Source organism: Neofelis nebulosa, chromosome 7 (assembly GCF_028018385.1).
Source record: "Neofelis nebulosa isolate mNeoNeb1 chromosome 7, mNeoNeb1.pri, whole genome shotgun sequence".
NCBI lineage: Eukaryota > Metazoa > Chordata > Mammalia > Carnivora > Felidae > Neofelis > Neofelis nebulosa.
This window is the reverse complement of record NC_080788.1, coordinates 74044644-74072251: the sequence shown is the minus strand read 5'-3', so window position 1 is coordinate 74072251 and position 27608 is coordinate 74044644. Positions and strand designations below refer to the sequence as shown.

The following is a 27608-nucleotide window of genomic DNA, read 5'->3' as shown; positions in this document are numbered from 1 at the left end:
GACTGGGCACCCCAAAGTTGGGGCATTGGGTTGGGACCCAGGCATTCAAGTGGTGGGTGGTCCCAAGCCATGAATTTGTGGGGGCAATGCACCGTTTCAGTGGGAATCGAGTCTGAAAGGAAAGGCAAAGGAAATGTTCCCGGAAGGCAGGAGACAGTGGGTGGCATTTTGGGGATACTTGCTGTGTGGTCCCCGTCTGCCAAATTTCAACTGCCAGTCATTACCAGTCATGGATGCAGGCCTCCTGCTATGGGTGGCCTAGTGGTGTGGCCTGAAAACGGAAGAGCAGGGACCTAAACTTTTAAGTGGGTTTGCCTGGCCCCCAGCACAGCCTTCTAAGTGGAATTTTTAAGAGGTTGTTCCAGGAAGAGGTTGACTTAAGCAACTTGTTGAGTTAGGCTTTCTGAATGACATTAGGACGAATGCCTTGGTTTCTTTCTGCCAAGCCAGTGATCAAGAGCAAGCCGAAAGCGACCCTGACCAAACCCAGTCAAACAGAAACACAGTCTCTGCTCTTTCAATTGCCTTTAATGAAGTCATGGGTAGCAGAATATACAATGTGGCTCAGATACACAGCACAGCAGGGCCTAGATAATAATTTTCCTCACATCTTGGGGACAAGTGTGATGTGTTATTCCTTTATGAACGTAATTTAAAATATATAAACTCCTCACAACATTCTCCAGGAGCTAGAGCCTGAGAGGACCCACTGGGGATCCCTCATCCAGGGGACATCTCAGGGGAAGGTCGGGGAGTTTCTCCCCAGCCAGGTGAGGCCACAGCAGCAGCTCCTTTGCCGGGAGTGTCAGGCAGTGACAAGCAGCGATGAGGGGACAGACTGGTGGCAGCGGTGTTTGGCAACTCTTCAGCATCTTGATCACAAATATCTGCTAGGGTCCGGTCAGTGGCGTTGCCAGTGGGACCAGAGAGGTGGAGGGAAACTTCTTCTCCATGGGGGCAGAGAGTGTGCCTCTCTTCTTGAAGAGGGGGAGAAGGTGTGGGAGGAGCAGGGGAGCGCTGGGCTCTCACATTCTTGGCGACCTGGGATAGGGAAGAGCAGAAGTCAGGCTAGGTACCGAGGAGACAGACTCAAGACAGTTAGGGATGTGATGGAGATGCTTCTATGTGCAGAGTTCTAATGGACTCTGGAGTTCTTTTTGCTGGTGGTGGAACAGGATGCACTTGTCAGTAGGATGACCAAGGATACTGGGAGAGAAGGGTATGGAGACGCTAGCCAGGATTAGGGTGTATTAGGAATATAATATCTTCCCACCATATTGGGGGTGGAGGAGATGAGGAAAGGAATTGTGGACCCCTCTAGGTTTTGCAGTGAAATGGGGACAGTGGAAGGCATGGGTACGAATGAGCCTGGGTTCTGAGATTCTCTTATTCTTTGACTCTAATTAGTGGGTGGCCCTTGATGTTGCTTGGCCTCAACTTCTTCCTTCCAAAGTGAGGACAATAACAGCCATTCTTCGTGATTCATGGGAGAGACAAGGCTCAACTGAGGTAACTGTTGTCACCTGAGGAGTGTACTGTGTTATACCAGTGATCCAGGCCATTGTGATTAACAACAGGGACCCCTAACAGGAAAAAGTAGAAGAGTTCGGTGTGCCCAGCCTTAGGACCTAAAAGCAAGACCCTGGGGGGAGGTTTGCTTTCTGACCTTGGGGACCCACCCTAAGACCCTCACGGCCCGCATTCCCACAGGAGATGCCTGCTCACCTCAGCTGGACCACAGCCGCAGCGTCATGAGCAGGTTAAAGCCAACCACCTTCAGGAAGGTGATGCGGAGCACGATCACTAGCAGGTTGTAGAAATTTAGGTTCATATCTGCAAAACCAAGAGATTATTAGCATGTACATCCGATGTGTCTACACAGCCCCTATGACCTACCCACGATTTCCCCCAAAGCCTCAGCTCCTAGCCCACCTCTCCCTTTGAACTTGGGTACACATCCCCTCCTAAGCATATTTGTACATTCCTCCAGGGTTAAGAGGGTTCCCTTTCAAAAGGAAAACACCAACTGCGCTCAGTATTTATTTTATTTCTGCATCCTTCAGGAGTGGGGATGGGGTGGTGCTCAGAACTCACTGTAATCCCTTGGATCTGGGCCCCTGAGTGAGAAGCTGGTGTCTGGACCCCAAGAGGGACCATTCAATGAAAACGGCTCAGATGGAAATGGATGGGTCCAGGGTAGGTGGTGAGGAGAGGTGAGGATCCTGAGAGATAAGACTACTGCTGTGTGAGTTCTGCTGCTTTTCTCCAAAGGAGGCAGACAGAGAGAAAATGTCCTTAGGGTGACCTGGTTAGTTCAGGCCTTTGTGTAAGCCAGTGGGAAATATCATAGGTGGGCCACCGAGAAACTCTTTGGTTCTCCTGACAGTGGAGCAAGGGAAAGGAATACAGAGGCCTAGGAGTGAGTCATGGGTCTAGTAATACTGAAAGTACTTCGAGGGGAAAAGAACATTAGAGATGGTGAGAGGAGCCTGGGCATTCCAGAATGTTCCTGTTCCTCCTAACTTCATTCTAGATCCACATATTCCTTCCCAACTCTCCTATCTAGTCAGGGTGATTATGGATGCATTTCAAGCCATGATAGACCCCTCTCTTACCTGTTTCAAAGCCTTTCTCTACCACATTGGCATCACAGGGAAATTCTAAAAGGAGAAACAAAGAAATTTTCTTAGAGTTGAGTGTGCTGACTTTCCCACCCCAGACCTTGGATTTGGGCAGATGAATGTCTGTCTATAGGCTTTCCACATTCTCTCATGGAAATGTCTGGAGGGAACTTGTTGCATATGGGCACCTGCTAGGAGAGCCCCTGGCATTGGTGGGATCAACACCGTAGCTTCCAGGTACCACTCCATTCACGTAACAAACACTGGTCGTGCAAAGTACACATTACATGACACACAAGGCCACAAGGAGCCATCAGACACAGACCCTGCCCTTGGGTAAGTTCCAGTCTGGTGTCTGAAAAGAGGCAGTAAGACATACACAGTGACAAGTGCTATAAAGAGTGTGGATGTTTTCATGTGTCCCACAAAGTTTGGATCCCTGCACTCTAAATTTGTTCCTTTGTTGTCACCATCTCAGTAAATGGCTCTGTCACTGACTCAACTGCTTGGGCATACAATCTAACTGCCTTCCTTGATCTCCTCTTTCTTTCTCACCCCTCCTTGGGTCTAACTTTAAATCTGAGATAGTGTTGGCCACTCATTTCCCCTGCTGCCTCCCTGTCTGGGCCTCCATCATCTCTCTGCTGCAATAGCCTCCTTTCTGCTTCCACTCTTGGTTCCTACAATCCATTTTCCACTCAGCAGTCAGAGTGTTCTTTTAAAAAAAGTAAATTGGATGTCATTCTCCTGCTTAAAACCAATCGATAGCTTCTCATTGTACTTAGAGTGGTGGCTGTCCTCTCATGACCTAGGAGGCCCTGTGTTGTGACCCTTCCCTACTTCCTCCATCTCATTTCCTGCTGCTCTCCCCCTTTTCTCACCGTGCACCTGCCTCAGGCCTGCATAGGATCCTTCTTTTGCCCTTGGAATGGCTGGTCTTTTCTTATCCTTTAAATATCATCTCACAGGGCATTTCTCTAGAGAGCCCTTTCCTGACTTTTTGTTCCAAAGTTGGCTGTTTCCTCAACTCCCAAGTTAAAGCACATATTACAATCTGAAGCTGTCTAGATTTCTGCTTGCTGATGGATGGTCTCTCCCAACTAAAATGGAGCTTCCTCATGGCACACCCCTCATCTGACTTATTTACTCCTCCATTCCAGCACCTGGCATATTGTACAGGCACAATCAATGTTGAATGAATAAATGACTGGGTGAGGTTTGACCTTTGGCAGAGAGACAGAAACAAGGGGTGGTATCTTGGAGAAAGGCATTGGACTGGAGCCTGAAGAGCAGCAACAGGGGCAAACAGCCTGAGCAGAGGCAAGGAGGCAGGAACTCAGGGCAGGTGAGAAGCCAGTGCCCTTCCTGCCACCTTTTCCCCATCTGCTCTTTGCCTGCAACAGCCTGCAACCTGCCAGGATGGACCTCACTGGTGCTCAGTGACAAGAGGGTAGGGCTTTGCTGACCATCGATGAGGCTGAGACCACCAGTCAGAGCAGCTTTTAGATGCCCTCCACTTGACCTCCGGGAATAACCAGGCCTCTCAAAGTGAAGAGACTCAGCTTGCACAGGCACCAAGGCTGACTCACCTGAGCTGGAGTGGAAGGTGTAGTTGAAGGTACTGTTGCATCCCAAATCAAAGCTGTTGCTCCAGGCCAGGGCCCCGTTGCTCTTGGAATCCATAGTCTTCATGTCCAGTGAAGTACTTTTCAATCTAATCATGTTGGACTCTGTGGATGGTTTCATATTGACTTCCGAATCAAAATCAGTGAACAGGCAGACAGAGATGTTACTGGATTCAGGGCTTTTCAGCTGGTACACGGCAGGGTCAGGGTTCTGAATAGCTGTGGGCCAAAAGAACCCAGGTTAGGAGATATCCGTTTGCCTCCTGCCCGAACCCAGGCCTGAGTCCAGATGCCAGTGATGGGCAAGAGCAGGGCTCTGTGGGACTGACAAGTCACATTCTCAGGCTTTGATGGGAAAGAACATTCCAGAAACCAGTTGCTCCAAAGAGCCTGGGAGTCAGAGACTGGTATAAACCATGAGTCCTGACCAAGCGGCCAGACTCTCAGTGAAGGCTTGCTGCCTGGCCTTGCCGGCCATTCAAGGAAACAAGAAACATAGGGCTGGCTACTTAATGGTATTGCTCATTTTTTTAGTTAATAGGAACTTCTTCAAAAGCACAAGGGGCCTACCAAGCAACAATATAGCTCTGGCAGGACAAAACAAGCCTAGAAAAAAGGCCTAGCAAAGCAAACCGTATGCCTTAGAATCTGGGGTGGTCTCCCCCAACTGAGACTGGGTATTGACAAGAATCCGAGGTTTATTATTGGCTGGCATTAAGTTGGAAGGAGGGTCACATCACCAGAAGACTTCTCACTGATAAAAGTTTTGGACAATAAACCTGCATCCCAGACCTGGTTTTACCATTCACTAGATACAAGGCCCTGTGCAAGTCACATCGGCTCCTTAAATGTCAGGAAGTTCATCTGTAAAATGGAGATATTGCCTCTTCCACCTTCCTAACCAGGCCATTCTGAGAAACAAAGGGGGAGTTTCTCCTTATAGAATTATATTTAATAAACCGTAAGGCACTGAATAAATGTTAGTGATTGCAGCTATTGATACCACTAGGACGTTGCCATCATAACGTGCTACCGAGTTATACACAGTTTCTACTCTTCACCCCCCCATGAAGCAGGGGCTGTTGGAGGCTTTTCCTTAGTGCTGAGAATCATTCTTCAGTATTTCTGGAGGATTTTGTGTTTTTAATGTAACTCTCATTGTTTATTCTTTCAGACCTCCTGCCTTTAGAGGAGGAAGCAGAGGTTTGCTGGGAGGGTTAACACGCTGGGGCCACCCAGAGAGTTTAGAGCAGCACTGGGACTAGAGCTTCCTGCCCCTGTGGTTCCCTGCTCCCACACCTCCTCATCATGCATGCAAGGTTTCTCAGACCAGGAGTGCACCCCATGTGTGAGGCCAGCCAGGGTGGCCTTGGCAATGCAGACTTCCGGCTGGACCTGAAACCAGGGGAATCAGCCCTTGGCATGGCTTTGGGTTGCTTAGTCAAGGCATCCCAAGGGTGTGGGGCCGTCCCTGAAACAGCAGAACAAGGGTGGGTCCCTGGTCACGTGTGAGGGATGTCCAAAGCTCTGGCCCTGAGGGATTCTGCCTTTTCCCCTCCAGTGTCCACATATCCAGGGAGTCTGCCATCACTGTGGGTTAAGGCCCTAAGGCATAAATCTTGCAGGGAGAGGAGAGACCAGAAGCCATTATGCACCACAACACACCCCAATGGATTTTTTAATCATCAGTGGGAGTCATGGGTGGGACTGGGGAGGGGGATGTGGAAGGGTGTGGAGGTGCTGAGAGAATGTGGCTTTGAGGAGAAGGCAGAAGATAAGGTGCCACTAGATGCAGTTTGAGCTTAGAGGGGAAAAGGGATTGCAGTGGGGGCCAGATGTCCAACTTTCAGTCCTGGTTAAACACTCACTCAAGTCCTAGAGCCAGTCAGCGTCAGACTAGAGAAGGTCTAGACCACACTGTCCAATATGATAGTCTTTAGCTACATGTGGCTATTTAAATTAAAGCTAACCAAAATTAAATAAAATGAACATTCAATTAAAAATTAAAATTCATTCCAAAACCAGACAAAGACCCCACTAAAAAGCAGAACTACAGACCAATTTCCCTAATGAACATGGACACAAAAATCCTCAACAAGATACTAGCCAACCAGATCCAACAATACATTAAAAGAATTATTCACCATGACCAAGTGGGATTTATACCTGGGATGCAGGGCTGGTTCAATATCTGCAAAACAATCAATGTGATACATCGCATCAATAAAAGAAAGGACATGATCCTCTCAATAGATGCAGAGAAAGCATTTGACAAAATACAGCATCCTTTCTTGATAAAAACCCTCAAGAAACTAGGGATAGAAGGATCATACTTCAAGATCATAAAAGCCATATATGAAAGACCCAACGCTAATATCATCCACAATGGGGAAAAACTGAGAGCTTTCCCCCTAAGCTCAGGAACACAACAGGGATGTCCACTCTCGCCACTGTTATTTAACATAGTGTTGGAAGTCCTAGCCTCAGCAATCAGATAACACAAAGGAATAAAAGACATCTAAATTGGCAAGAAGGAAGTCAAACTTTCACTCTTTGCAGACAACATGTACTCTATATGGAAAACCCAAAAGATCCCACCAAAAAACTGCTTAGAACTGATCCATGAATTCAGCAAAGTTGCAGGATATGAAATCAATGCACAGAAATCAGTTGCATTCCTATACACCAATAATGAAGCAACAGAAAGAGAAATCAAGGAATCGATCCCATATACCATTGCACCAAAAACCATAAAATACCGAGGAATAAACCTAACCAAAGAAGTAAAAAATTTATCAACTGAAAACTATAGAAAGTTCATGAAAGAAATTGAAGAAGACATAAAAAAGTGGAAAAATATTCCATGCTCATGGGTTGGAAGAACAAATATTGTTAAAATGTCAATACTACCCTAAGCAATCTACATATTCTCTGTAATCCCTATCAAAATAATGCCTGCATTCTTTACAGAGCTGGAACAAATAATCCTAAAATTTGTATGGAACCAGAAGAGACCCCGAATAGCCAAAGCAATCTTGAAAAAGAAAACCAAAGCAGGAGGCAGACTTCAAGATGTATTACAAAGCTATAATCATCAAGACAGTATGATACTGGCATAAAAGCAGACACTCAGATCAATGGACCAGAATTGAGAACCCAGAAATGGACTCACAAATGTACGGCCAATTAATCTTTGACAAAGCAGGAAAGAATATCCAATGGAACAAAGACAGTCTCTTTAGCAAATGGTGCTGGGAAAACTGGACAGCAACATGCAGAAGAATGAACCTGGACCACTTTCTTACACCATACACAAAAATAAACTCAAAATGGATGAAAGACCTCAGTGTAAGATGGGAAGCCATCAAAATTCTTGAGGAGAAAGCAGGCAAAAACCCCTTTGACCTTGGCCGGAGCAACTTCTTACTCAACATGTCTCCAGAGGCAAGGGAAACATAAGCAAAAATGAACTATTGGGACCTCATCAAAATAAAAATTTTCTGCACAGTGAAGGAAACAATCAGCAAAACTAAAAGGCAACCGATGGAATGGGAGAAGATATTTGCAAACTACATATCAGATAAAGGGTTAGTATCCAAAATCTCTAAAGAACTTATCAAACTCAACACCCAAAAAACAATCCAGTGAAGAAATGGGCAAAAGACAGGAATAGACACTTCATACATCCAGATGGCCAATTGACACATGAAAAAATGCTCAACATCACTCATCATCAGGGAAATACAAATCAAAACCACAAGGAGATACCGCCTTACACTGTCAGAATGGCTAACATTACCAACTCAGGCAGTAACAGTTGTTGGCAAGGATGTGGAGTAGGAGGATCTCTTTTGCACTGCTGGTGGGAATGCAAACTGGTGCAGCCACTCTGGAAAACAGTATGGAGGTTCCTCAAAAAATTAAAAATGGAACTACCCTACGACCTAGCAATTGCACTACTAGGTATTTATCCAAGGGATACAGATATGCTGTTTCAAAGGGGCACATGCACCCCAATGTTTATAGCAGCGCTATCGACAATAGCCAAAGTATGGAAAGAGCCCAAATGTCCATCAATGGATGAATGGATAAAGAAGATGTGGGGTGTGTGTGTATGCGTGTGTGTGTGTGTGTATATATATATACATATATACACACACACACACATATATACACATACATATATGTATATATACGCATATATATATATATATACACACACACACACACACATACACACACACATTAACAATGGAGTATTACTTGGCAATCAAAAAGAATGAAATCTTGCCATTTGCAACTATGTGGATGGAACTGGAGGGTATCATGTTAAGCAAAATTAGTCAGAGAAAGACAAATATCATATGACTTTACTCATATGAGGAATTTAAGATACTAAACAGATGAACATAAGGGAAAGGAAGCAAAATAATATAAAAACAGGGAGGGGGACAAAATATAAAAGACTCTTAAATACAGAGAACAAACAGGGTTGCTGGAGGGTTGTGGGTGGGGAGATGGGATAAATGGGTAAGGGGCATCAGGGAGGACACTGTTGGGATGAGCACTGGGTGTCATACATAGGGGATGAATCACTGGAATCTACTCCTGAAATCATTATAGCACTATATGCTAACTAACTTGGACGTAAATTAAAAAATAAATAAATTAAAACAAATAAAAATTAAAACTTCATTTTAAGAGCTTAGTAGCTACATGTGGCTGGTGGCTACCATATTAGACAGTACAGGTTGATAGAACATTTCCATTGTCACAGAAATTTATATTGGACGGCGTTGGTCTGGAGAGAGCTATGCCACAGAACATGAGATTTTGAGGAAGGGCACTAAGGGCTGAGTGTGGGTCTTAAAAACAATCTCTAAGTCTGTTGTGGGAGATGACTCCATCAGGGGCAGGCCAATTTTTGCTCAGCTTTGCTAGTGAGAGATCAAAATGAAATAGCAATCAATGAAGTCAGAAGAATTGAGGTGATTTTGGCCTCTCTCAAGTCTAGTTGTCATCAATTGATACACTTTGGGCTTCTCTATCTGCATTTTTGCTGTTGTTTCTCCTGTCCAGCTCTTTTTGTCTGAAGACAAGAAATGAGTCACTTTTAATCTGGAGGTCTTTAGGGGTCCATCTGCCAGAGCCCTGGGAGGAGAGGCATTCTGTTGCACCTTAGCAAAACATATCCTACCACCGATGACATCTCAGCAGTTGGCCTTAGCAAGACCATCAATTTTTCAATGTGGAAGTTCAACTATTCTGGATCCTAAACTTTCATTTTAATTCAAAACTGACCACAGAAACCCATGCCCAGATGCTCAGTGCTTTGGAGGCAGAGGGGCACATAATGATCGAAAGCTTCCTTACCACTAAATCTGTGCTTTGTAGTTAGGTATCAGGAACTCGGAAGTGTGAGTTAGCAACCCTGACTCCAGGTCCCACTGAGCCTCTGGTGAGCATGGAAGCAGTGAGCCTGGGCAGACTTACCCAGAGTTATGAAAATTCTGGTTCCTTTGCCAAATTTCAGCTGGGAGGCAACACCTTCATGCCACCCCTAATATCTCCATTACAGAAACCCTTGGGTTTCCCCTCCTCTGAGGGATGGGGTAACCCACCTCTTAGAGCCCACTGAAGAAGGAAGAAGGGAGGTCCCTAGGCCTTGAGCTGTCCACGGAAGGAGCCAGCTCCTCTCACATTCACATCCAGTCTGCATTTCTAAGTTGGATCCCTGATTTCCTAGTGGGGGCCTTTGGCCCTAATTATCTGTATTTCTCTCAAAGGCTCTAGAATCCCTTTTCTCTGTTGTCTAAGAAGACATCTTATTTGCCTTTCTCTGCATCCGAATTTATTATCAGATGTGTTTACTTAGGCCAAAATGCATGTGCCTTGTTCATGCCCAACATCATGCCTTCTTTCTTGTTGTTCCTTATGCCTGAAATTCCCCCTTCTCTCCTTTCTTTGCCCATACGGATCTTACCTGTCCTTCAGGCTCAATGAATCCTTTCTACTGCATAAAACCTTATCCATCTGGGCTGGCTCCCAGTCGTAACCTGATTCCTTTGAATCTCTGTTGTGCCTATTGACGTCACCAATTGGTTAATACTAAAATAGTTTTCAGGTTGCTAAATTTATAATAGTTATGTGCCTTTGGCTAGTTTTCATCCTATTTGGGAATAGGTTAGGCATCTATGTTAGACTTCTTCGCACTCAATCTAACACTTTATAGAGTGATGTCCACACAGAAGGCATTAGAAAATATCCATTGAACCATTAAAGTCAAATTTTAATGTGTTTGACCTAGAGAAACACAGATTTTGAAAACTGATAGTGATGTGGGCACACAGGTGGCCTGGTCCCAGCTCCAAGACAGCTCCAGGCCTCTGAAGACAATTCATTGTAACACCCATAGTTAGTCTTACCATAGTAAGACTGATACCCCTGAGGAAAGGAATAGTGACACTCACTGGCCCATGGGTGTCACCTGGGATGATGACTCACCAGATATTACAGACACTTGGGTTCCTTTTCCAAATGTGAATTTGCCCACACTTCCTCCAGTATTCACACTGCAGGTGACACCATTACAGAAACTCACTAAATCTACCTCCTCCTTCAATAGGAGAAGCACTGATCTCCCACAGAAGACAAGAGAATCACACTTTTTAGAGTTAGACCTTCTGCTCTTTTTGGGTTGAGACTTTGGTGTGTTCATCCCTTTTCCTCCTGCCCTATCCTGCTGTAGTGCCCTGGGTTGGAGGTTGTGATTTCAATAAACCAAGAATTCAGTAGAGCAAAACCCCTGTTCAGGGCAGCAGTATCTTGGATCTTCTCGTGGAAGGTCCAGGACTACTTGTTTATCATTTGCCTCATGATTCTTAAAGTCTCAGTCTAAAGATGTTTCCCAAGCACAGAGTGCTGGTTGGGGAAAAATCCCCATTTGGGATCCTTCAGAAGAAAATACCTGGGCTTAACTTAGCATCTTGGGCAAAGAAGAATCAATTGTCAATGTCGATACTTGCCCCACTTTACTTACTTGGATGGACACTCAGTCTGGTTCCTGCTCCAAAGATTAGCCTGGTATCCATGCTGTATCCTCACTGCAGCTAAGGCCTTTCTAATATCCTTCCTGACATAAATCTGCCTGAACCCACCAGGCTGTGAAAGTACCATCCTCAAAGGCTCCCTGAGTCTTTGTTTCTTAGATTTCCTATATCCCAGGGAAGCTGTTCCCCCTTCTCTTTATAATAATGTAAGCCTTTTATAGCAAGGCCTTGATGATGATGATGATATCTTTTCTAGATAATAATAATTATTAAAAGCTACCATTTATTAATTACTTGCTTTAGGCTGGACATTGTCTTATATTATTATGATGTCCTTATTGTCATTTTGCTGTTGAGGAAGGAGGCTTTATTAGTTAGAGAGGGTAGAGCCAGAATTTTCCCCAGATCTGCCAGCGTCTCAAATTTGCTACGAACCCCATACCATCCTGCCTCCATGCCTTGCTCTGTCACATCATATAATTGCCATGCAGATAGGAGTTGGGGTTACTTTTACCCTGGGAGAGGTTCAAAACTCTACCAAACTCCAGAGAGGAAGATTCTGTGAGAAGGTAAGTCATTAGCCAAAAGGAGGAATTTAGCTACCTGCAAGCATTGTGTTCGCCATTAAGTTATTCCTTCCCCCAAGGGCACGGAGCTAATTTCCTGAATGATCAGATTATCTGGTGCTGATATTATCAGCTTCGCTTGAGAGCACAGAGTATCTGGAAATCTTTTTATGTTTCTGTAAATTATTCTGCTCAGATTTTCATTTACTCAACTGCCTCTTGGCATTTCTGTCTTTAATATGAGAAATGGGACCATTTTAAGTCACCAAGAAAGCTTGTAGAAATGGGAAACTAGTATTTAATATTGCCCCGTTTGCCATAAATCATTGCCTGTTTTCTCATAGACAGGTTGTCCGTTACTTTGGTCCTTGACATGTGCATGGTCATACTCACACGGCCGCACAGCTAGCCTGGTCCCAGCTCCAAAGATCAGCTTATTGTAGCTACCAGACAACACACAATAGCAGGGTGCTTTATAAGAACTCTAACCTAGGCAGGCCCAGCCTTCCTGGGGCAGCAACATCTCCTCTGTTCTACAGACTCCTCCAGATCACCCTTTCTCTGACACTAGGAAACAGTCTGGGTCACTGAGTCCTAATTTCTCAGCTTTCAGTGTAATAACCCCACAGATCTTACCCTCATAGTTAGCCTTGAGCTGTTCTGGCCTTCCCGGAGGGTGAACAGCCTTTCTGGGTCCCACACTGAAAGTGAAGGAGGAAAATTGGAAGAGTCTGAAGATGAGCCAGTAATTAATTAGGAAATGAACCTTGAAAGAGAATTCAGAGCACTGGCAATAGATGGAAAACCTAGGGTAGGGCTGAATCATGAAATGGAGGCCTGCGCAAGGCCCTTCTTTTAGAAAGTAGTTTTATTATTTCTTGAGGGCAGAGAAAAAGAGAGGCTAAAATTGCCATAGGAATATTCACATGAAACGCACAGGGAAGATTGCTTAACTCTGAAGGTTGTGCAAATCAGGAGGGAGTTATGTACGGGGCTTGAGAATCTCTTTCTCCAGATGTTTCTAAGGTTAGGGTTGACATCCAAAGGGGGAAAAAATCTTTCAAAGTTTGAGAGTGGTTTAGATAAATCCTTCTGGGTGAGAATTTCACAGAACTCTACTCTTTCTAAATTTTTCTGCAAAAAAAGATTCTAAGCTCAAATAAGTTTGGAAAGTGCTGTATACTGTATACTAACAGGGCATATTAGCTAGTTTTAAAGGCTCCGAGAAGTCCTGCAGTAAAGAATCCAGAACCTCCCAACCATTTGATCCAGTAATCTTTTTTTCTTAAAACATCCATTAACATCTGTGGAACATATACAGGTTTAGATATATATGTATATTCCTTAGAAGTTCCTTTTCTAGCTCTAAGAATTTAAAATTCCATTCTAAATTTTAGCCTAATTTTAATCCTTAAGTTTTCTGTGTTCTGAGTCTGTTCTGCCTGTGGCCACAATTAGGGGTCTCATTGATTCTGATTCTTTCTTTCTAATTATCATGAAACAGCTTCATTCTATTTGGGGAATTGCTGAACATGTAGTCAGCTGTATAGTGAATTCTCCTGCCACCATCAGGAACAGCTCGAGGGCAGTTACGGATGCAGTCAAGATGCAGGAATCACGTTGCTTTAACACTTTGCAAAGTTTACCTTCTAGAAACAATGGCAACTTTAAAACCTTTCCCAAATATGAATTTATTGGTCTTCCTTCCACACACCTTCCTATACACCTTGAAGCTGTGTACTTCAAAGAAGATTCTGGTCCTAATGGAGGAAAGTTTCCTGGGTGGTCTCTCAAGTGGAGACCTATTTATCAACAGACCTTTTTCCTTTTTGCCAGTAAAACCCATTTATGCTGCTTCCCTATCACAGGCATTATAGTTCTTACATGACTCTGAACTCTGGTTCTTGAGGAATATGATAGGTTTCAGGCTTTTTATTTTTTATTTTTTATTTATTTATTTTTTTCAACATTTTTAATTTATTTTTGGGACAGAGAGAGACAGAGCATGAACGGGGGAGGGGCAGAGAGAGAGGGAGACACAGAATCGGAAACAGGCTCCAGGCTCCGAGCCATCAGCCCAGAGCCTGACGCGGGGCTCGAACTCACGGACCGCGAGATCGTGACCTGGCTGAAGTCGGACGCTTAACCGACTGCGCCACCCAGGCGCCCCGGTTTCAGGCTTTTTAAATACAGCCTGAACAGACCCATGGCAGGGCAGAGGCTTTGCTGAAGTGCACTAATGAACAGGTCAAAGCAGAGGAAGTTTTCCCCAGAGAGATGGGCTTTATTTCACCCATGTGGATTTGGATGGATGTAATCTCCCATTTTGAAGTCTGACAACTCTCTCCATTGGGGAATACTTACTATTGTCTAAAGCAACGTGTTCTGGGATGCCTGGGTGGCTCAGTCAGTTAAGCATCCGACTCGGTTTTGGCTCACATCATGGCTTTGTGGGTTCGAGCCCCGCATCAGGCTCTGCACTTCCTTCCTTCCTTCCCTCCACCCTCACATCTAGCATAGTGCTCAGAATATAGTAGGTGCTTTGTAAATATTTGTTGAATAGAAAAGACCTCTAAATATTTGAATTCATTTTTAATGCAGTCCTGCTCTCTATCTTCTTTTATTAGCATTATTTCATTTCTCTTTTGAATTCTGCATGGTGCTATTTTCTGAAGTTTTTATGGTTTTTATTGCATTATTTAGGCTTTAAGCTCTTACTACAGCTCTTGATTAGATATGGAGTTTTGTGAGTGTGTCCAATGGCCAGCATCTTTGGGGAGTTTAATTTCCCACCTTTCATGAAAACTAGATGATAACAAAAATATATTTTTTGGCATAATCAGTCATAATTTCTTTTCTGATAAAGATCTTTTGTCTCAAAAGGATCTAGAAACAGCAAAAGAGTCTGTCTCAGGAATGATGAAAAGGCCAATCCCCGTGGGCAATTTCTAGCATTAGAAAATAAACCACTATTGAGCCAGTGGCTGGAAATTAAAATTTCAAAACATTCAAGTCTCATGAAGAAACATGAGAAATTGGCTCAGGAAGTGCAGATTCATCACCTAAGAAAGCAGAGTAGGGACTTTCTGTGTCTTTGACTAGAATCTAAGGTCAGGCACTTACTTGGATGCACTTGGAGTCTTGTTCCACTCCCAAAATTGAGCGCTCTGCCACTTGTCCCCGCACCCTGATATGATTCAGTACAAATACCTGCCCTCTGCCACCCAGGGTGGCTGCCTGGTCCCCTCACGCGTTCACAGTGTTCACTCTTGGGAACAGGGCTTTTAAATAGCCTGTTCCATGGTTTTATGATAGATTTCTCTTTCCATGTCACCTCGTGCCCATGGTTCTATTTCCCTGCCTGCCTTACCTGCATCCTGCCAACCCAATCCAATGACTTTACTGATTTCTCCAGAAATGCCAAGTCCTTGCCAAGGCTGCCATGGTCACCATGGCAAGAGGGCTCAGGATGGGTGAAGCAAAGACCAAATAAGTGGCCTCTGAGATCTGGGGTCTTCTTTCTCAGAGTGCAGGAGAGATGTGGTAGCAGGGATAACAAGAAAACAATAGTCAGATAGAAGTCAAATATATTTGAGTTAAACTCTAAGTCTATCATTCCTAGCTATGTGATCGTGGGCACGTTACTTATGGGAAGCCTCTGTTTCCTTATCTGTAAAATGGGCATGATACCAGCTACCTGACATTAGCATGGATGTGAACCTTGCAAGAGAACTTATGAGCAAGATAGAGAATATCACTGGTACATGTCAGGCATTCAGTAAATAGTAGCTAATAATGTGATGATTCCCAGCAAGGCTTTACACTAAGGGAAAGAAATGAGGCTTCTCACCGCTAGAGGAGACCCATCCCTGCCTCACATGCCCCTCCCTCCAGCACCCTTGGGTGCCTTACTCTGGCTGGGACACTTTCACATAGGACAGGTATTTCATGGATCCACAGGGAGGTATGAGAGAGAGTCTCAGCCACAAGGTTGAGGGAGGGGGTAGACATGTTGGCTGCCATGAAGAAAGTCCTGCTTCAGAAACTGAACCAAGAGTGAAGTATCTTTTCTCAAAACTTGAGAATTTGTCCTCTGAAAGCACCATGAAATACCCTTGTTCAGCAGACCCTTGACCATTTCATTAGACCCAACACCCTAAGTTACTCCCAGACAACAAAGGATGGAGCAGACCGCATCACGGACTCTCATTATTATGATATCCTTCCATAATATATTGCTGTCTACAAAATCTGCCTTATTGAAATGGTAATTTCTGTAATACTCACAAGGATGAACAACAAGGCTGGTCCCTCTTCCAAATATAGGTCTGTAGTTGCTTCCTGATACCCACAGCAAAGAAAGCCTTTGCTAAATCCTGTCTTATGTGACCTCCCCCTACCGACGGCCCGAGTGATGCTGGGGCAATAATCCAGGGAAAAAACACTGGGGACCCTTTGAGAGTTGCAAGAAATCTCCTGAGCCTTAGCCTCAAGGGGTGATGATGGGAGCCAGTGGTGGGGGCTGGAGAGTGCCTCACTTCCTTTACCCAGGAGAATATCATGTTCCTGGCAGCAGAGAAGTGGGGAGTGACTCCCCAATACCAGCACCACCACCCTGCCTGCTTGGCCAACACTAAGGGTCTGATCCTGCTGCTCTTCTGTCAGATACAAGGGGCTTCTGGAAGTCTCCAAGGCTGGAGGGCCCAGGACACATTTGGTAGTACATTGTGCTGAAGCTGTTCTATCTCCTTTTCCTGAAAGGCTTCTGTTCTGTCTTTCCCCTTCTTTTTTTTTTTTTAATTTTTTTTTTCCAACGTTTTTTATTTATTTTTGGGACAGAGAGAGACAGAGCATGAACGGGGGAGGGGCAGAGAGAGAGGGAGACACAGAATCCGAAACAGGCTCCAGGCTCCGAGCCGTCAGCCCAGAGCCTGACGCGGGGCTCAAACTCACGGACCGCGAGATCGTGACCTGGCTGAAGTCGGACGCTTAACCGACTGCGCCACCCAGGCGCCCCTGTCTTTCCCCTTCTTTAGCTCTTTAGGGTTTCCCATTCCTCGGCTTCTTCCTGCATTGAGGCTCATGGGTCTAGTCCCTGCATTTCCCTGGTTGTAGGCCAGACTCCAAGCAGATTTTGGCCCTTCCTGTGATTGGTACTTTTCTCCTTCCCTCTTTACCACCTGGAAATAGGCCAAAGCATCCAAAGGTCTTTGGTTCCTTTTTTTTTAAGCTCCCAATATGGGGGTTGAACTCATGACCCTGAGATCAAGAGTCACATGCTCTCCTGACTGAGCCAGCCAGGCACCCCTTTATTCCTAATGACCTTGATTCAGACAGGGCCTGGCTTTTATGAACCATAGCGCAGAGAAAAAAAGTCACAAGAATTTCCATAAAATCTCTGAAGGATGAGAGAACCAGAGACCATGCTCCCTTCTTCTGAGATGGGAAAGCTAACCTCTCAGAAGTTATGGCCTGAGCTGAGGTCCTGAACTGAGGTGGGAACTCAGCTCTTGGTTTCCTGGCCAGTGCATGCTGCTGGTCCTCAGAGGGCTTACCTTGCACTAGGCTTGAGCTGTGTGTCTTTGCTGAGCTCAGGGCTTGCTGAGTGAGGGGCTGGGGCCTTGTCCCTACTTTTCACTGCCTGCCCAGCATGGCCCTGGACAGGTGCTTGGACCCTGGGCCTCTGGCTCCCCCTACAACAAGAACAAGATGTCCCCAAGGCCCCTTCCAGCTCTCATCTCTGTAGGTCTTTGTGCAATTTGAAACCCAATCTCAGGGAAGAGCAGGGCAGATTTTCATGGAGGATGGGAGCATGGTCAGTGGAGATGCTGAGAGAAGCGGAGGGTAAAAGAAACAAAGGACAGGCAAAGGTTTGGGACAGTCACTGTCTAAGAACCTTAGGTGTGGCATCGATGAATGACATGTCCCCTACCCCCATGGACAGAAGAAGTTGTCCAGCACTGGGGGTTGGAACAGTGTTTGGGGGTGATGGGAGGGAGGTCATTTGTACAGGAGGATCCCAGCTCACTTACCTGGTGTGACCATCACCTGGGTCCCCTTCCCAAAAGTGAGTCTGTTGTTCCCATAGCCACACTCTGGGTAAGAGCATTACAAAAAGGTCCTGGTTTTGTGCACCCTCTCATGGAGGACACATACCTTTCACTGGAGCTCTAAAAGCTGGGGACCTAGAGGGACACCTGGGTGGCTCAGTCGGTTGAACGTCCAACTTTGGCTCAGGTCATGATCTCACGCTTCGTGAGTTCAAGCCCTACATCGGGCTCTGCACTGACAGCTCAGAGCCTGGAGCCTGCTTCAGATTCTGTGTCTCCCTCTCTCTCTCTGCCCCTCCCCCACTCATACTCTGTCTGTGTCTCTGTCTCTCTCTCTCTCTCAAAAATAAACATTAAAAAAAAAAAAAGCTGGGGACCTGGAAAGCCTGATCCTTCTGTTTTCCCTGTAATGCATGCTACAACCACCCTAATGGGTTTAGCTGTGCCACCTCCCACTGGCCTCCCTATTCCTCATCATAGCTGTCAACAAACACAGCCTCTGGCTATTTTTCCTCTGGGGATGGCGGGGGGGGGGGGGGTGGGGGGGTGGTGGTGGTGGTGGTGGTGGTGGTGGTGGTGGTGGTGGAACAGAGCCTTCACAAAAGGTTGCGGAAAAACCTGCCTCCAATCTAGGTCAGGGTAGGTGTGAGTATTTCTAAAGATGGAAATTACAAGGCACCGGGGAGGCATTTTCTTACCTCAGCTGACACACCTGAAAAGAAGGTACCATTTTCTTGGGTAACATACGCAAAAATGTATTTTTCACTTTGCCAGAAAGAGTAGGAGCGAGAGCATTTCCAGCATGCCCTGCTGGGGCCCCGTGCTAAAAACATGCCTTGGCATGACTCAGTCACCTCTTCCTCTCTGGGGCTGAGTAAGAGTCCTGGTGACTCAGCCTGACTCATTGCAGTTTCTATCCTCACCTCACTCAAGGATTCTGCCCAGGGGGCTTTTTGTCCTCAAGAAAGTCAAACATCTCAGCAGATAACAGACATAAGTCCTTTTCCAGAAGCACATAGGTGGAATCATGCTTGGTCTCTGCCTGGGAATGCGGACTGACCCTTGTCACCACTGTCCTGTCTCCAGCCAACAGGACTCCCTGCCAGGTCCCAGGTCTTGTGCATGACCACATACAGTACCCATCTTGGCACATTCACATGTAAATTATCGTTAGACTTTTAATATATAAGTGTTGTTTCTCTGATAAGACTGGAACTTCTTGAGAGCAGGGGCCGTATCTTATGCTTCTTTTTTTCTTTTTTTCTTTTTTTAAAAGCAGCTGTGGTCCCTAGCTTATTGATGAGACCCAGTGATCATAAACAGTTGAACTGATTTTTGCTGTGCATAATTATTGGGACAAGGAGGCCAATTATGGGAGAGGTTAAAAGCAAAGTATACTCTGGATAAATGTAAGTTGCAAAATCTAAGTACCTAGGCAGGGAAAAATCAAGGAAACTTTTCTAAGACAGACAATAAGGAGGCAGTATAAAATCCAAAACATTTTGAGGTTCATATTGACCCTCAGCAGAGAAGGGGAGCATCTGAATGAACAACTAAGTTACTTGATTCCAAAGGAAACTCAAACATTTACCTCCTGATACCCTGACACTGACTCTCTTTAAAAGGTAAAAAAAAAAATAATATGGTAGAAAATGTATATTCTGAGTTAGCAGCATTGTTATGATCAATAATAACAAAATAGCAGTAGTACTAGTCATAATGATGTTCTATTACAGACCATGCTAAATGCTACATATAAAAATGTAAACCCAGTTTTGGAGATGGGTTTACACATTTCAGGAGTTCTGACTTACTTGGGCTGATCAGAAGTTGGGTGCCAGTTCCAAATATGAGTTTCTGAATGGCTGTGTTCACACTCTGACATAACTCTATACAAAATGGCACCCTGTCACTGAGCCTGAGCCTGGGATTCCTATGTCACACAAAGGTTAGTTACTAAGCATATTCCTGCATCTGTGTGCATGTACCGAAGTGGGACAAGGCATATAATTTTACTATTTACCCTTCATTTTCCTAAGACCATTGGAAGATGACAAGAAATAAAGAAGAACCCAATAGGAGATCCCGCTTTATATACAGTAGATTATATAAAAAAAATGTTATGAAAATTCGGGTTGAAAAGGTCATTCATATAATTACAGAATTTCAGTTCTATCCAGAACCTAGGGTAGTTTTATCCATCCACACTTGCTAGGTGTTCAGGACGTGTTTCTTGAATTCATGATGCTCATGGATAATAATGTGACACTATCATTGCCAACCTATCTTCTTATTTAAGTAGCAGACAAAACCATGCCCATCCCCTCAAATAAATCAATGAAAATGTATGTCCCTCAGCTGTAATCCCAATCAGATCATTTCATAGAACTTACTTGTTTTGACAAACAGTCTTGTTCCTGGCCCAAAGACAACTTTGGAGCCTATAGTATTTCCCACAGTGATTTGTGCTATGACAAAATGGGCCATTTCCTTCCCCTTCCATTTTTATACCATAGCTGGGGAGCAGGCCCAGGGTGCCCACTGGAAGGTGCTAATAAAAAGGAACACTTTTTTAATACTCCTGTAGTAAAACCCATTTGTTTTTTTCCTGTGTTGAACATATCTCACACTTCCTACCAGGTTCATCAAACACTAGTCACTATTCTGTGAAATCCAGGCACCAGAATCCCCAGGCTTTAGTCCCAGACCTACTTCTCACTGACTTTATGAGGTTGGACAATTCAACCAACCTCCCTGGCGCTTAATGTCCTTGTTGTAAAAGTAAAGAGGACAGAATTAGATGATGTCTAAGCTCCCATTCAGAGCTGATGTTCTGTGATTCAGTGATGTCCAAAGTGCCCTTACTGTTACATTTTCTATAACTCACACTTGTGTTGGGCACTTGCCGATCAGTTACACTGGTGACTGGTCTACCTGGGGAAAATATAAGATACAGCCAGGGAAAGGGAGCATCAGGACAGTGGTTACTGGCAGCTCCTCTGTGTCCATGGGGTAAATGCCCCCAGTATCCCTGGTACTTTTTGTCTTTTCATGAAAAGGGGACGAGGATCCTTTGGACTCTTGGGGAATTCAGGTCAAGATCTCCCAAATCTCCATCTCTAAGTCATGGCAATATTTAAGAATAAAAAGATAAATTCCATGTTTTTCCTTACTCACAGTGATTGGCATTGTCTCTCATTTCTAAGTAAGCCCTGGCACAGGGTCTGTGACAGAATGTAGTAGAAAGAGCAAGGCTTTGAGATCAGGCAGACCTTGGTTTGAATCTAGACTTTTCTACTCACTAACACTGGGATCTCAGGCAATTACTTCTTTGAGCCTCAGTTTCCTCTTCTGTAAAATAGGGATACTGCCTCCTGCCCCCTAGAGTTGTTTGAGGATAAACAATACCATGTATTATGTACCTAACATCGCATCCACACATCGTAGGCACAAGTTTCTATGATAAGGGAGTTACTGTTTCTATGATAAGTTACATTATTGATTAACAATATTATTTTCTCAGGGTTGTAGAATTTATGAAATAGCCATAAGTCTGTGCCCTTGAGTCATATAAACTCTAGAGTGGTATATGAGTGAGGTCCCAGAACCACAGATTTTGAGTGTTTTTCCCCCACTCATCTCACACAGGAGGAGTCTAAGGCACACAGAGGGGCAATGACTTTTTCAATGTTACACCACCAGCTGGGGCCAAGTTGAGAATGCTAGACTGAAACCAGAAGCCCTGGGCTCATTTCTCTGCACTTCACTGACTCTTCTTGAACAATGTTTATTGTAAAGGGACACAATCTCTGGAGTGAATTTGGTATAGCTTATTTGGGGCATGGATAAAATGACCTTGAACATCCTTCCCCCAGTTCATCTATGAATCAATGGCATTGGAAGTAGAAAGCATCCATTAGATCATGGCCATGCAATTTTCTGCTCTTCTAGCTTTTCCTCTCGATCGGGCTCCATTTAGCTCACTTGCAGTGCTAAAAACTCTGATATTAGACAGAACTTCTGCCAGCGTCATATCTTGGGAAAAGTCTTAATGGTTCACTAAATCCTATCCCAGAGAAAATATGCTTGTGTAGTCTTTGAATACTTTCACTAATTTGTCTGGGTGCCACAGTTCTTAATACATCAGTCCTAGATTATAGTTAATTATAAATAAGATACAAATGATGCAAATGACATCTCCTTTTCACCTGTTCACTGACACCAGAATACATTTTGTAGCTACTACTTACTCAGCTCCACCTTCAGCCATGTGCCTGTCCCAAAGGTGAGTTTGTTGTTCCTCCCAGTGAGTCCCACAGTGTCTGATGCCTCACAATAAATTCTGTCACTTCACCTCTTTTCCTGATTTACCCTAATGAGTTAGAAAACACTCAAGATTTCAGATAGCTACTTGACTTATTTGTAGAAGAAAAAAGCATCCCCCCTGCCATGGAATAAATTCATAGCTCCTGGTGCTAGGGTGGGCAGAGAGGCCATGCAGATCTGCTTCCCCATTTACAGAAGAGAAAACTGAGGCCCAGAGCCAGAGAGCTGTCCAAAATTCCACTGCTAGTTGGTAGTAGAGACCAAACATGGATCTGTTTGATTTCTAATCTAGAGTCTTCTCCTCTTCACCACATTCTGGATGTTGTCATTTACTTTATCTCTTCTTCCCCTTGGCCTGGAAACTTGATTTCTTTAGGTGCTTGATTTCCATTAAACAAGCACTTATGAAGCACTTACATTGTAAAAGGACCATATTAGATGCTTCATGGGATATAACAAGAGTCTCTGCTTTCAAGGATCTTTCAGTTTTAATGGGAAGATCTTCTCAGTAATGAAAGGTTTCCATAGCTGTATTTGTCACAGATTATCCAAGATCCCATAGCTAAATTTGGGATATGGAGGGTAAGAGGAATGGGAGGGATGCCTGGGGAGAAAGTACAGCCAGGCTTCAAACAGGAAGCCAGCCTATTTCCAAAGATACCCGGTTTGTCCTAATTGTCTAGAGTGTTAGTCTCTGCACCATTCTGACCCAGTGAATTGGTTCTACTGTTATTTCCAACTCTTCCATTGCCTATTTTCATTTTTAAATGTTCCCCATAAAGGCTCAATCTTAAATTCATAGGTTGCCTGATAGAACAAGGAAGATGCATCCATAAGGGTAAAACACACGTAAGTACACGTAGAAGCCTTAAGGTAGACACAGAAAATAAGGGCAGGGTGGGGTCAACATTTACCTGGAGAGACTAGAAGCATGGTCCCTTTACCAAAGATGAGTTTGTTGTATCCTGACATTCACACCATAGCAAACACCCACACAAAAATGGCCTTCCAGTGTTGGGCTTTGCAACCTCTAATCTACTTAGGGAAGGCAAAAGAAAACCATTTATGGAGAACCTATTACATGCCAAGCAGGTTAATAACCATATAGTACATTATCTCATTCAGGCCACAACTGCCTAGATATTATTATTCTTATTTTACAAATAAAGACCAGGTGATCTGAGGCTGAGCAGGTAGAACCATTACCACTATGAAAGATACAAATGGCTTGGGCGCACAAGACATTTTGGCATAGGACAGGTAAATCGTAGAGGAGCTTCAAGAGAAGAATCTTCCTCCTTGTCCCTTTTAGAGGAAGATTATGGCTACTTGGGGTTAATTCTCCTGCTAGAGCCAGATGTCAGAACTCTAGTTAACAGTGATCCCCTAAAACTCCAGCTCATCCTCCATTACACAATTATTTCTTGAGACATGAAGACATTTTGTCCTCTATCTTTCCATTATTCATCTGATATTCTACTCACCAGGCCTGACCAGCAGTCGAGTCCCACTCCCAAAGACCCATGTATAACCTAGGCCCTTCCCACAGTTGTTTCTTAGTCAGCTAAAAACACCCACAAGTCTACACTCTTCTCATACCCCCAACCAAGAGGTAGAACCCTTTCATCTATAACGGGGGTTCCATCTTTGCTTTCTTTTTGTATTCTACACAACACACAGGCCGTTTGCCACAAATTTGGGCATTTATTGTGCAATACTTAAAATGAAGTCTCTATATACCCACATCTCTGGTTTATCACCATCAAACTCATGATTTTCAACTCTATTTATCCAACAGATAAATCTAGTCCTTTTATTGTTTCCATTACAGTTATCAATTTTTAGATTCCTGCCATAGTGTCTCTCCTAATTTTAACTTCAATCAATCTGAAACTTTATGGAGTGGCATCTAGATCATTATGAGTGACAGCTTCCCATTCCCCTAGTCAACTTTTTTTTGCAGACTCAGTGCAGCCTTGTTACTTACTCAAGTCCTGTTCTGCCCACAAAGCCAGGTGTCCTTCTGATTAAAGGACACCCTGTCTGCTTCAGGTCTGGTAAAAAACACCACTTGTCTTCTCTTTAGTTCTTATCTGTTGCATATCTACTATTTTCCATGGGCCTCACGAGTAATATCTTGCCTTTCTCTTCTATTAAGAAAGAGCACGACTTGGACAGAAGAATACTATTAGAATGTTAAAGGACAGCTGAGGCTATCCTTCTCTCACCTCTTTATTTAAATATTCTGAAAATAGTCAGAAAGGCCTATTACATCCTATCATGTACTCCAAATGTTATAATTGGAGAGGAGATGACATAAGGAAGAAGAAATGCTTGGGAATTTAGACTTACCTGGGGTGACTTGGAGCTTTGTTCCAGTTCCAAAGGTAATCTTTTGGTTACCCCCAGTAGTCACTGTAATTCAGGCCTTTACAAAAATGGCTTCCTTTCTCCTGCCATTTATATTTGGGTAACATACATGTCACTGTACCTCAGAAGAATGATCTAATGACTATGGCTATAGATCCACATGAAAATGGCTAGTGTACTAAGAACCTATATATATATCCTACATATGTAATTCCTTGAAAGAATTATACTAGCTGACCTAGCATTTTCTTTTTGTTCTGAAAACAGATGTTAATTTACATGTGTATAGCATTTAATAATTTATAGAATACTTTAAAATACATTATCTTATTTTGGTTTTAAAATTACTTATGAGCTGATGTTAAATATTTTCATTGTACTGACGAAGAAACTGTGGCCCAGATGCACTAATCAAGCCAAGGTTAGAAGAACTGGCTCAGCCAAAGTTTCTGCCTTTTTCTTTGAATCAACTCCTTGGCGGGGCTGTTTCAGTATGTTATTTTTGGTTCATCTCCATGCCTATTTTTCTCCACAGCTAGATCTTTGTATCCTCTATGCCATTATTTTAACATTTCTTGCTACATCAGAATGCACTTAAGTCTGCATAAACCATTAATTTCTTGACACTTGGGCCCTACAAATACTGCAGTAAGTTCAATGGGCCTCAGTAGCCACATTAAGTCTCCTACCTTAGTGACATATTGTCTACTTACTGGGTTTTACTAATAATCGTGTCCCACTGCCAAAGATGAATGTGTTATAAACCACTGCACCGTGCTGCCTGACAATACATGAGCTACCTTGATAATAGATTAATGTGGTTAACATGCCTCTCCCCTCCCTCATGAGAGCTCTGTCTGGGATTCCACCCTCCCCCCCCCTTTTTTAAATCACTGGAATAAAGACTATGGAATTAAGTCTGTGAAAGCCTTTTTTCAGGACACAATAGTAGTGATGTAGGGGAAAGCCTGAGAAGAGTTCAAGTGATATTCTCTAGACAGTGCTGACACTCATTTCCTTCAAAATGATTTGCAATTTTTCACCAAGTAATCTGTTTTTTAACAGCCGTATTTATCAGCTCTGATCCCCATTTTTACTTCAGAACCAACACCTGCTCACAATCTCATTTTACCAGTGGTTAGCAAATTGGCTCTATCCCTGTAGGTAATCTTTCTTTTATCTTTTTAATGTATCTAAAAGTTTTATGAGCATGGAGTGGAACGTGGGATATCGTTGGAGTATTAGGGGTGGGGACAGCATCCCTTTTTTTTTATTTTGTTTTAATGGCTTTCATCACTAAACCCCAATACTCATTGAGTTAAAGAATAAGGAGACATTTAGTCCCCTGTGCAATAGAAGACTACACGATAAGCACAAGTTTATAATCAGTAATAACCAGATACTTACTGGAGCTTACTGATAGCATGGTTCCTTTCCCAAAAGTCAACATACTTGCCCCCTGGTAGGCACAGTGAAATGAGGCCCTACAAATACCTCGAGTACCCATTCACTCTACCTTGTTTATCACTATAAACAATGGAAATCTCGTATTCTGTCCTTACCCTCTGCAAGGAACTCAGTGGGCTTTAGTGTTTGGGTATGCAATAATAAAGCTCTGTTACTTTGTAAGGAGGATAGGTCCTACACTCACTCGATAACTAGTCTCTGAACACCTCTGTGTGTAAGGCACTGAACTAGGCATAAGTGATATAGTGGATGGCCTCTTTGACACCATTCCCATCTACCACCTGTAGGTTGTCAGTCTAGGGAGTGACACAAGTAAAAATACACAGATAATATAATGTCAAGTGATGGAAATGCATGAATAAAATCAGGCTGGGCAATGGGATAGAAAACAACCAGGCAGCAGCTGGGTTTGATGGCTTGTTGGATTGACTGGGCAGGAAGTCTCTCTGAGGATGTGAGATCCAGGCATGGAGGAATTAATCATCACCTCCATTTACAGATAAGCAAATTGAGGGCTTGAGAGATCAAAGCCTGGATCCAAATCACATAGCATCAACCGTGGAGATGGAGGCTTAGATCATGCCTTCTCTCTGCTGAAGTACTAGGTCTAGTTCTACCATGTAAATTCCTGGTTAGAAAAGTTAAAGTGAGACAGGGGTTTTTCCAAAGTGATTTTGGGATGTTATTTGGGTAGTTGGAAGCTGGTACTGGCCATTGAGGACATCAAGGTCGTGAGAAGACACCAGCCACAAGAGAAGGTGTTGGTATTTCAGAATAGGTTTATCTGATGAACTGGCTACTAACATGAAGAGGTTTCCTTCATTTCAATTAAAGAGAGAGAGAGAGAGAGAGAGAGAGAGAGAGAGAGAGAGAGAGAGAGATGGGGTGCCTGGGTGGTTCAGTCGATTAAGTGTCCAACTTTGGCTCAGGTCATGATCTCACAGTTTGTGGGTTTAAGCCCTGCATTGGGCTCTATGCTGACAGCTCAGAGCCTGGAGCCTGCTTCAAATTCTGTGTCTCCCTCTCTCCCCTCCACCTCAAAAATCAATAAACATAAAAAAATTAAAGAGACAGAGAGAGAGAGAGAGAGAGAGAGAGAGAGAGAGAGAGAGAGAGAGGCAGTCTCTCCATTCTGCTTTCCTATTAAGTTGGCAAAGAATGCAAACTATTACCTAGCAGAATGAAATCTTACAGTTAGGATGGGGCAGGCACAGAGAATGCTCTACTCCCCAATAAATCCGCATAAACTGAAGATACCTGGAAGTCCACTGAGACTTCCAAAAAAGCTTGTTACATGTGTGAATACATGTGGTGATACTTACTAAGATCCACCTTTACCACGGTCCCCTTCCCGAACACCAGCTTCTGGGTATTTGAAATACCACAGTGATCTATGTCCTCACAAAAACCAAAGGGTGCTTTACTTTTAAGTGTGGGAATCTTCCCAGGTTCTCTCACTTGGTTGAAACCCAACTCAACACTAAGCCTGTATTTAGGTGAAACTCAAGAAAGGTCTTAAACGCATATACTCTTT

The 27608-nt window shown here is 43.9% G+C and overlaps 1 gene segment (V, D, J or C); it reads right to left on the bottom strand.

Annotated features, from left to right (window-relative positions):
* Nucleotides 1-510: 510 nt before the first annotated feature.
* LOC131517959 (T-cell receptor alpha chain constant-like) overlaps nucleotides 511-27608 on the bottom strand; it is a 66760-nt gene continuing 39662 nt past the window's right edge. The window contains 4 exon segments of the C gene segment in view: nucleotides 511-1041; nucleotides 1726-1833; nucleotides 2616-2660; nucleotides 4211-4465. Coding sequence covers nucleotides 1727-1833; nucleotides 2616-2660; nucleotides 4211-4465 — 407 coding nt within the window.